Source organism: Folsomia candida, unplaced genomic scaffold (assembly GCF_002217175.1).
Source record: "Folsomia candida strain VU population unplaced genomic scaffold, ASM221717v1 Fcan01_Sc002, whole genome shotgun sequence".
NCBI lineage: Eukaryota > Metazoa > Arthropoda > Collembola > Entomobryomorpha > Isotomidae > Folsomia > Folsomia candida.
This window is the reverse complement of record NW_019091194.1, coordinates 4,881,574-4,893,292: the sequence shown is the minus strand read 5'-3', so window position 1 is coordinate 4,893,292 and position 11,719 is coordinate 4,881,574. Positions and strand designations below refer to the sequence as shown.

Below are 11,719 nucleotides of genomic sequence, written 5' to 3'. Positions count from 1 at the left end.
CTGGTTTTATAATTGGTTAATTTGAGGATTGAAAACGATTATTATTATTTAATTATTACTTATGAACTTGTGCATTGGGCATAAATACATACATATACCCTAAAGCATGTAAGAAAAACGCATATTAATTGTACGTTCCAACGCTGTTACCAAACCTGCACTTGATATCGATTTAATTTCCAAGTTATTAATTAAAACAATCAAGACAATAATGATGTCTTTAAGGCAAAAGTAAATTCAAGACCAGAGAAATGTACCGTTGAAAAAATGCTACTTCTTTGCATATATTGTATATATGTATTTATGTATGAGTTTGTGAGGCCTACTCTACGGATTCGATAGCGATTCTGTATCCTGCAATATGACTGATTTTGTTCGAAATCGTATCCACACAATTCTGCTTTAGGTGAACGGGTAGATCAATGGAAAGTGATTGATATTGCAAAATCTCTGTCCAGTACTTGTCCAGCTTATCCATTAAGTTAATAATGACCGTTCGATTTTCCAGCGTACAAAATACTGTGTCATCCAGCATGTCCTCCAATTCTCGTTCCAACACCGATTCACAATAAACTTTCAGAAGATTAACTGCAATAAGTAAGTAATCAAATCTTTACTATTATGTAAATACTTTTAAATAACCACTAAATTATTGAAAGCTACTAACCTCTCATTTCCGACAACCCTGGGCAAATATAGTCATACGCGTCCATTAATTCTTCCGTTAGTCTCACATAATAGTTCCAATCTTGCCCACAAATTTGCCAGGGTTCTTTGTCCCTCAATTCTTCCCAAAGTTGAAACTTCAATGTCACAATCGTACTAAAATTACGATGCATCAAAGTTTTTGAGGCTTGTTCTATACATTCCATCTTTTCTTTTGTGGTTTCTTTCAAATGGCACATTTCTTCCACATTTATCATCATCTTATCCACGTCGAACCAATCCATGAAAACGCTACAGCCATCATTTCTACACTTCCAAACGAGTTGTTCCTCCTCTTTTACAGGAACGAGAGTCGCCTCCTTGCAATTTGTGCACCTTAACGTTGAAAAATTACTCCCACATTCCTCCGGATCTTGACATCTTGCACAACTGCAGATGAAACCTCTGGCCCTTATCAACTGATTTCTCTCCATCGTTGCCATAAACCCAAATCGTTTCTGTCCGCTAATGTAATTAACCGTTAAAGGCGTCCCTTTGGTTATATGGACACTCGTAAATATCTGAAACTCGCTGGTTTCTGGTGAAATTGAATATTCGCAATTTGCGAGGCACGAATGTGCAAAGAAACTCCCCTTAAAGAAAATATACTGGGACGAATAGTCAGTATGTTCACCGTAAGTTGAGAAAGCATTCAATTTAATTATCTTAAATATTTTCATCCATTCCGAACTGGAGCCAATTTTATCCATGAGTCCAAATTGTTTTCTGCCCAGATTGCAACGATATTGGCCAAATGAGAGGTCGACAGTGGAAATTGGCAAGGTTTGCTCGCTTTGTAGGATCATTAATTCATTGCACCGTTTCTGTCTGGAGGGCTGTTTAGAATTGTACAGGAATCCCCTCAGTATGCAGATCGACTCGTATTCTGCAACGCAAAGGTCGATCGATAGCCAGGGTGACTTTTTCGAAAATATGGGACATTCGTATTCCGCGTGACATTCAAGCTGGTATAAAAAATGTATTAGAATTAAATCATTAATTTTCTGCCTTTAATTTCTTTGTACCTTTTCACATTCTACGCCACAAACGGGATACCAGCATTTTGAACACCTCTTGGTAATTTTTTTGTTCAATTTTCTATTGCATCCGAAACAAATGATGATTGAATTCTTGTAGTCTTCCTCCCTTAAGAGTGGTCCTTGGATTAGTGCCTTCTCTCTGAATATTACGACTCCTGCCGGAATGTCTCGATCTGCGACCCAATGACGACCTAACTCGTTATTCTCTACGAGTTTGTATGAAGCAGAGCAACTGGAATTATCCATCTTATTGCTAACCTAATCTAAAGAATTGGCTAATAAACTAAGTGAAAAGTTAACTTTTAAAAGTAAAAATACAAGTAAATATTTGCGCTTGTTCTGAAGTTCTAAGCATGTTGGTTGACAGTCCAATGATGATTACAGGTAACATTCGACTAGCATTACCTGGACGGCAGACATGGAAATACACATGTACCTTACATATTTATCTCCAAATCATAAAATCTTATGAAACATAGAATTGGCGACTTAATTGGTTCGTTTTGTGGCTATTATTATACGCACGTAGCAATAATCTGCACAAGCAAGAACGGTATATGAGTTCCTTATTATTATTATACGTACGTATACAGAGTCCAAGCAATTATTAATTAATAGGTTGTTAAGTCGAGTCCACTATAATTAAGTGACAGAATACCACTTACCAATACTACGGGAGATACTTTTATCAAATAAATTCGACACAAGCAGGCATTCAAACGGCTTAATGTTTGCAGACATTAATCATAGTAATGAATTGCTTTTGCTAAACGGGAAATAATTTATTATCATTGTATCAAATTCTATTAAGGGAGACAATAGGTAAATACATGTATGCTCGAAAACTTCAATACTTATGTAAATTTAAGCGCAATAACTCCATAAGCATGTTAAACCTTAAAATTACAAGCTTTTATTTGCACAATCGAAGCGTGTAACGAATATTCCTAAATTACAGACTTTATTTGGACAGGGTAAATTTGGCTTTATATTTAAAAGTTAAATTTTGCAGGACTACGGAAATCCGATATACACGTGTGCATATGTACATATAAGTAATAAGTACTTGATTCATTGGATCGTATAGCGACTAGCGACAATTCCCTCTATATGAATGAAGAGTAGATTTGCCACTTTCCTTACACGTTCATATTTCAGAACATTCGTCCATTCTTTTTTCCCGTGAATTAGATAATTACAAACTGTATAATTCTGTATAACTGCTACGAATCAATCAAATTGATATCACCAATAGCAATTAAATGTTAAATTTGGAAAAGTATACCAAAATTGTTCAACGCAGTAACCAGAGGGTTTCAACTTCTAAGAAATATACGAGTGACATGTTACATCAATGAAGGAAAATGTATGCATTGTGACTTTTCCCATATTGCATGCTTTCTGGTAGAAAGAAGGAAACCTATTGCATAGATAGACAGAAGTTTTGGCTGTATTATAAAATATGATCAAACTTGATACTTTTAAGACATTAAAAAATCAGCATTTGCAATTTTTATAAAAAATACTGTTACTGGCCAATTATAATAAATCAAATCGTGTATCATTGTGGAATTATAGTAATAATATGGAAATTTCGTTAGTTTCGTGTACGGAAAATGAAGTAAATAATGAACTAGACGTATCGGTTTGGATACAAATGTAATTATCCATTATTACTAATATTTTGCAGTTTGTAATTTTTCACCCAAGTACAAAAGCTTCGAGACACATTGATTTGATGAATATGGCAAAAACAAAAAATGGCTGAATTCTCATGCCTGCATGCATATAATTGTATGCCTTTAGCTTATTCCCAGAAATTCAGTACTAAAAAAACACGTTAGACAAGAAGAAAAGTTGGAATGATCTTCCAGTTTGATAAAAAATCATTTACTTAATAAATATGTACCTTTGTTCGTTGAACTGGAGATGCCACGTGGAGTCCTGGCGTATGCGAACCTATATCATTCAGCACGATTACTTGTTTTAACAATGATCAGTGTGAAAAGGACTGAACTTAACAGCATAATTACTAAATTTATCTATAGCTATTGTGTGATTTCATGTGATTTTAAGTTTTATTAGTGGAAATTTGATCAAAACGTACGTTTACAAAATTATAATTTTCAGCAAACCTTTAACCACTTCACCCCTGAGAGACGAATATTTTCATACCTTTCACCCCTAGTAACGGCGAATTTTTTCTTCCCTTGACCCCGAAATTTTCACCTACTGTATGACGTTAATTACTGGGAGATGAATTGAAAAATGGTGTTCCCACCGGAATTATTCTGGACACTTTTTTATGAAAGTTGATGCGAATAACCATTTGGGAACGGATTTTGAGTTGTAATTTGCCTTTGGGCATTTTTGCGAACCACTAATGTTTATAGCCGAAAATAGCCAACACGCCGAATTTAAAAATGATTGTAATTGCATGGAAAGTTGCACAAACATCACAACCAAGAATTGTGCAATGGGTCGTGTCCACAATTGAATTTGGCGTTTGAATATACACACGTGTCTCACATTACCCAATATTGATTTTAATTACCGGCCAACGCCACCTAGCTGAACTTTGAGCAACCAATTTCCATTTTTCAGCGCCCTTCAACCAAAGTACAAGAACGTTCTGAAAACGCTGCCTACACCAGAACAACCAGTGGTACCCATACTTGGACAAGACTTGACCTTCTCACCCGTGACCTCTAATCTCGGCACATTCTTTACACTTGTTACTCAACCTGTGACCTAGGAACTTTACTCAAGTCGTCCCTGTGCACACTCTTAGAGTTGTATGTAACTTGACCTGTGACCTACGCCCTTAAAGTTGTCACTTGAGCTGTGGTATTCCTTCATCACGCAACATGTACTGTGGGTCATCGTCATGTTACTCAGAAGTTCTGAGTCAGAACTTATTTGATGAATATTTTTGCTAATGCCTGGGAACTTTTGCAGTGGGTAAAACATCGAACTGTTATGTTGTCATTCGGCAGGTGCTTCTACCTAGAAATATAACCTCATCTATGCTTAGAGCCTGCAAAGCGGGCTTCGAAGACTAGTTGATTAATAAGTGCATAATAGTACATATATTCACAAAAATCGATTATCGCGCCTCAAAGGCCCCAGATGCCGATTTGGGCGGGAAAATTAAACAGCAAATATTGCTTTCAATTCGTGACATCGGCTATAAATAATTTTGTGATTAGCCTAAAATGTGTAAAAATTGCTTTTTGTTCATCTAACATGCATAGAATTTACGCATACTTAGGGCGGGAAAACAAACGTTTTCTTACCGTGACTTTAAATTGATAGCAGTTGTAATGAATAATTATAGCATCAACTGTTCGAAAGCATACTTTAGCGCATTTTGAATATAACTCAATTTTAACGGGAAAATTATATGCTACTTTCCAGGCAATCTCTTAATTTTCCCGCCCAACGAGATTTCATCGGCTCCAGTGGTTAGTTTTCCCGCCAAAAATGTCGTTGGGGCGTTCTAAATCCGAGAAAAACAATTTCACTAATTTTATCTGAAAGCGCTGTTGAAATATGGGACGAAAATTCCATGCAACAGCAGTTTTCAAAACTGGGCGTGTTAGCTAGAAATAGCCAGTTAGCTATAAATTGTTTTTACCTCCCTTTATAACATTGGTTCTGAAGAGGCAATTCATCTTCCCGCCCAAATGGCGGATTGTTGACTCAAAACTATACTTGGAAGAGCAATGACCTAATTTTTTTCGAATACGACACATAGTCGTAGGCCGGTGGGAACGGAAAATACGCCACATAGTCGTTTCCGTTGTCAAGGGTCAATACGACGCATCGTCGTATTTCGGAGCCAAGGGAACTTACGCCACATAGTCGTATTCGGCGTAAAGGTCAAATACGTCACATAGTCGTTATAGGGGCGAAGTGGTTAATCTGAAGTATTTATAAGTACCTATTGTAAAAAGCAACAAGCAATGGTGCATAATTATTTAATAAATTTATCTATTATTAGTAAATAGATAAGTTTTTTCGTGTTGGTCGAAAATGAAATACGTTTTGATAAGTGCTGTCGTCATGTTGTGGTCAAAGATAAATAAGTTTGATTTCATAAGGCAGATTGGTCACGAGTACCCAGAAATTAAGTCGTCCATGAGATCGTACGATCGAGTAATTTGCCATGACCAGTTCGACGAGATGAAGGGCGGACAGAATCCGGATGTGGGGTTGTCAATTGTAACTTATTTAAAATTTAAATTTACAGCTTCAAGCGTTAAACTATTTAGATGGTATAAAAATAAGAAAATAATGATGTAAATAATTTGTTTATTTCATGTCAGGACCAACTTCTCGTCAGGAATGGATATCCGGTTGAAATAATCAATGTTACCACCGAGGATGGTTACATTCTAAGCATTTATAGGATTCCCTTCAGTCCCACGTCACCGACACAAAAAGGAGTGAGAAAAAAAGCGGTCATGCTGCAACACGGTCAAGGAGCGAATGGGTTGGCGTGGCTAATTCAGGGGGGATCCAGAAACTTTGGTTGCACAAAAATAACCAAATTTACACAAATTTGCAATAGTGGCTGTTCAATTTATAAAAATATATACTTCCAACTTTGTGTACCTTAAAATTGAAACTGTGACTCATCTAATAGGCAGTTGGAAAAACTACGTTTCTCCAAATTCCGCAACTCTTCCTATCTCTTGAGTTTAGATAACATTTTCGGCGACAATATGCAAAATATTCAGAAAACAGCCCAGAATCATTTCATGATAAGCTCTGTAAATTTCGACTCAGATCTGAAATAGGAAGACTTACGAAAATTTGAAAATCGTAACTTTTCTAACTGTCTAATGTGCGAGTATGGTTAATGAATGTCCAATTTACTTGCAGCTATGTTGCTTGCCGATTCTGGTTTGGATGTGTTCATCTTAAACGCTAGGGGAAGCATTTACTCACAAGGGCACATAGACCCTAGTTTTTCACCGGATAATGTGAAGTATTGGGACTTTAGGTTGATTATTAATAAACAAAAATTGACAATTTCAATTCACAAGTTTAGTGAGTGAAAAAAAATCTTAAAATCCGCAGTTTCCACGAGATGGGAATATACGATTTGCCTGCCATTGTTGAAATGGTGACGGATAAGACCGGAAATAGAGCCATGTACTATGTTGGTCATAGTATGGGGACATCCATGCTCACCGTAATGCTGACGGAACGCCCAGAGTACAATGACCGAATTTTGACAGCTTTCTTACTCTCTCCAGCAATTCAGTTCGGACACACGGCTCAGCCTTTGAGAAAGTTTACTCGATTCAGCAACTATTTTCAGGTACGCCCATGAACTTAATTTTGCAAAATTAACAATTTTTTGAGTATTCCGTTAATATTCAAACTTTTTTAATAATTAAATATTTTACAGTATTTTTTTAACAAATTCCTAAAAGGAAAATTTGAAGCTGGCAAAATGATTGAACAATATACCAGCAAGCCGCCAGGCTTCCTATGCACTTCAAGGAGAGATGCTTGCGGTATTGTGAACTTCATCCCAAATTACGTATCTATGTATTTATGCGGTCACATAATGACCATAATAAAAAATGCAGATTTTTGCGGAAACTTCATGTATCTTGGGTTCGGATACAATGGGCCCCAGATGAATTATGTGAGAGCGATACAAATAATTTCATGAGTTATTTCACGTTTTCTGGACTTCGTTATTGGTGATATTTACGGAACAGAAATTTTTTACAGACCACATTGAGCATTCTACTGGGTGCATTTCCTGACACCATGTCAACCAAGACGTGGACACATTTCGTCCAGTTGATAAACACGGATAAATTTTGCCAGTTTAACTATGGATTTAAATCCACGAATCGAGAAAAATATGGAATGGATAATCCGCCCTGTTATAATTTAGTAAAAGTTTCTGCACCGATTGTCATGTTTTGGGGACAGAACGATATTTTTGTTAAACCGCAAGTATGTACATAGACATATATAGTTTAAATATATTCTATAATATGTATTACGATCATCAAAGTCAATTTTCTTCAATGTGTTTTAGGATGCGGCCAAAACTGCTTCAAAGTTTCCAAAGGGTGCTTTAAAAGAATTCATTAAAGTTGAAGATCGTCTTTTTTCGCATATCGACTTTGCAATGGCGATAAATGCCGACATTTTAGTGTACAATCGAGCCGTTACTATAATGAAGAATGCAACATATGAATTTTCGTAGTTAATTTGTATAATTTTTTATGGTCCAAACAGAGGATTATGTGTAAATTTAAACATAGAGAGCGTACTCCGGTCAACCTTCACCTGTCACCTGTTGTATCTCGCAAATCAACAAAATTTGAAGATTTCGAAAAACTTTTACTATCTAGAAATTATGTGATATTTGTTCGCAATTTACTCAGCAACTTGGTATGTTTTTATTCTCAAGATTACTTCTCCAAATTGGCAAATTTTCTCAACACTTTGTGCTGCTAACTAAGATATTGTCGCGAATACGTCTATTGAGTACATTCAAATGCATACATATGTATGCAATTATTTCACATCTAGTCTAAGCTACATATGCATGTAAGGTACGTTTATATTTTTCCAGGGGTGAATATTCTTCATTGTTGCATTAAAACTGTAACTTATGTAAGAATGATTCATCATGTCCATAATTTCCATGCACAAGGAAAGCTACTTCAGCGAATTATGTATAATCTTAGGTGCATTTTTATAAATTGTTAATCACCCACAATGTTTCGCTGTAATTAAACCTGGCATAAATTTTTCTTCTGGGAAAATAATATTTATATCTTCTTTATAAAATAAGCTTGTCATCTACTTTATTATGTAAGTCTACATGTTAGCAATGTATACATATGTATTTGCACGTATGCACTTATCTAAATCTTTACATAATGCAGTATTAACAAGTGTACAATAAACAAGGTCCCTAAAAAGGGGAAATCTTAGTGAGGTAGTGCAATCATAATTAATAAATAAAATTAGATTGCAGAATTTTTGCTTCACCGCTCTTGGTTCCATTTTTAACTTGGAGCATTAATCGTTTAAGTATAACACTTGCCCCCTCAAAACGTCCGATGATTTTGTCTGAATAGAATATCCAAATTAATATATTGAATTGAAATTATAGATTTGTATCTTTTTTAAACAAATAAGTACGTACATAGTTCACAATTGTTCAGCCATTATATTTTGTATATCGCAAGTAATTTAACCCACTTCTCGTTCACTATATAGTAAAAATGCATTCCTACCTCAATTTTTTCAATAAAATTAAGAATTCATTCGTATGCGAAGCAAAATTTATAGTGTATCCTAAAAAAAATGGAACCGAGAGCGGTGATGCAAAAATTCTGCAATCTAATTTTATTTATTAATTATGATTGCACTACCTCACTAAGATTTCCCCTTTTTTGGGACCTTGTTTATTTATAACTTTTAATTGTCCATGGGATTACTGCACTGCACTACTCCTTTTCATTAGTTTGATCCGGAATAATTTTATTAAATGCTGGGTATTTAAAACTGAATAAATCCGTTATTTCTTAACCGATTTACATCATTTTGGTCAACATGTCCGGCTAGATTACTAAATACCAAAAGACCTGATCTGAAGGTGCAACACCAACAACAATTTCACGCAGTTTACCAAAAGTGTTACAGAAACAACGATTAAATAGTTGTGCTGTTTACAGTTTTGAATATTTAATTTGTTTTCAATTTATTAGTCTTGCGTCGTTGTCAATGACAATGATTTGTAGCACGCACGGAATTTCTGAACTTCAAATTGGATTAACTAAGCCAATTCTTAACGGATTTTGATATATTTATACTTAAAATTTTCGGGATAAACTGCCCTACAATTCGTGGGTATCAAACTGTTGATACCCACGTTGATAGTTTGCTAGTAACTAACAATAATTACAAATGTGTTTCTAAGGCTACATTTTTGCCCATAATTCCGGTCAAGATCACGTAATCGCTTAGTCGGATCAGATCCCGTTTCTATATTATGTAACAATAATCGGTGCAAAATTTCATCAAAATCGGTTGAGAAATTACTGAGATATCGCAGATGGTCACTTTTTTAGGGTGGGTCAAATGCATACTTAGTAATTTTTTTCGTTGTTAGGTATTTGCCTCACTAAGAAAAATGTGCCGTACACATTCGTAAAGTCACGTACTCCTAACAACCTAAGCAATCAATCAAGCTCATTGCAGATAAAAATAAGTAATCAAAGTGAATTTAAGGTACAATTTGACAAAAATTGATTGGAATGACCTTTCACTTTCCTAAAAAATAAAATGCATGACATTCGCCATTGGAATTCACAGTACTTCGATCGGCGAAATTTCCAACCAACAAAATTTCAATTATAAAATCATTTTCACTGATGCACATATTATGTACAAAATTGCATTCCTTAAATAACAGCCCTAATTTTTAACTTCAATTCGACTTTAGCATAATGCTCCTGGAACCAAGCCAATTAGCAATTACTTAAACTTGTCGAAGATCAAGCACTTGACCTGGAGGACAGGGACTCGGATAATATTTTTAATTCAAAATTTATCAGCATGTAAAGATAAGTATTGGTATGTGCATATGCATACATAAGTCGAAAAGATCGCTTGACAAACGAAAGCATACCTTGTAAATTCAGCAGAATTTTTTCCATGTACACGTTCACTATATATTTCATCGATATTATCAAGTTAATCATAAAGTTGACAATCCTGCAGAAAGTTTATAATTAGTTAAATATTATTGTACAAATTTGATCGTTTTAGAGTAAAAACATCAACGCATATCGCCTCCCCATTGTGTACCTTCTTATCCTAATTTCTACCAATCACCCAGCTGCTTGACACATTCAGGTCAATCTGCAGTCATGGGTGGGGAATTTTTTATACTGATTTGGTCAAGGGAATTCTTGTGGAGGGAAGTTGCATTATAATTTCAATCGTTGCCTGTTACCTGACTGAATGGAGGGGACGCAAATAGTAATATTTTAATAAGTGATTCAAGTATTTATTTAAAATTGTGTAAATCTCATGTAATAAACATATGGAAATCTTATTCTTGAAATGAAAATCATCATTGACGTAAAAGTTTAATTTAAAATTTTTCAGTAAATTTTAAAGTGCTCTAAGTATTCTGAATAAAAAGTAGTTTCATTTATTTCATTTTATGATTCGGTATAAAATCCCCATTTGGACAGTTCAACTGATTGAATGCACGTTGTTAAATCGTCGGAATTTACAAAGTCAGGCAAGAGTATAAAAATGCGAGTAAGAGGACACATATGTGCATACTTATTTAAATACGACACAATCTATCAATGCTGCTTTACTGGAACTGGTTCTTACCAATTTCCCTGTAGTTATTTAATACTCAGAGCGAGGGTGGCAAAAAATAACTTTCTAGCTAACTTGGATAGCGTGCTCAAACTGGATGAAGGGAATGCAATTAAAGAATTAACTTGAATGGATGACGTGAAGCGAATGAAGTAATTTCAAAGATTTAAAGATGACAATATGACTTTGACTGATGACTGAAGAGACATAAATTGGACATGTATGTACATGTTTATATTTAAAATAATTGTGAACACAATCTTATTTTTTCGCTATTCCATTATCGTTAGTATTTGTCCAGTATGGCTAGACTTGGCTACATTTCGCATTTGGCCGTCAAAAAAATAAGACATAATTTGATTTTATAGTCTGTGATACGTAACAGCAACCACCCAAAAAAAGTAGATCCTGACACCAATGGAAATATAATAGACTATAATTTACGTACATATCTAGCATTACCATACAACGTGTAGGTATGTATTTATTGCAACTCTAGCTCTGGAAGGGAAGAAAGACATCGAGATGAGACGGTATTATGACAATATGATATGCAGTAATTAATCTTAAATTCACGTGGAAGACATGGA

General features: G+C 34.9%; 2 protein-coding genes across 3 annotated transcripts; one reads left to right on the top strand and one right to left on the bottom strand.

Annotated features, from left to right (window-relative positions):
* Positions 1–10: 10 nt before the first annotated feature.
* Positions 11–2,231, bottom strand: LOC110843216 (SET and MYND domain-containing protein DDB_G0292140). The gene is made up of 3 exons (XM_022089178.2): positions 1,731–2,231; positions 668–1,670; positions 11–588 (listed from the first exon to the last, which is right to left on the bottom strand). The coding sequence occupies exons 1-3, from the start codon at positions 1,989–1,991 to the stop codon at positions 323–325; spliced, it is 1,530 nt and encodes a 509-aa protein (XP_021944870.1). The 5' UTR covers positions 1,992–2,231; the 3' UTR covers positions 11–322.
* Positions 2,232–3,719: 1,488 nt separating this feature from the next.
* On the top strand, positions 3,720–9,320 carry LOC110843215 (gastric triacylglycerol lipase). 2 transcript variants are annotated; one of them, XM_035847800.1, is made up of 9 exons: positions 3,720–3,848; positions 5,853–5,969; positions 6,074–6,278; positions 6,633–6,753; positions 6,831–7,074; positions 7,165–7,273; positions 7,349–7,407; positions 7,497–7,727; positions 7,813–9,320. In XM_035847800.1, the coding sequence occupies exons 2-9, from the start codon at positions 5,886–5,888 to the stop codon at positions 7,981–7,983; spliced, it is 1,224 nt and encodes a 407-aa protein (XP_035703693.1). In that variant the 5' UTR covers positions 3,720–3,848; positions 5,853–5,885; the 3' UTR covers positions 7,984–9,320. The 2 variants fall into 2 exon arrangements, with proteins under 2 accessions (XP_035703693.1, XP_021944869.2); XM_022089177.2 differs by lacking the exon at positions 3,720–3,848 and having other exon boundaries at positions 5,766–5,969.
* The last annotated feature ends 2,399 nt before the right edge of the window (positions 9,321–11,719 follow it).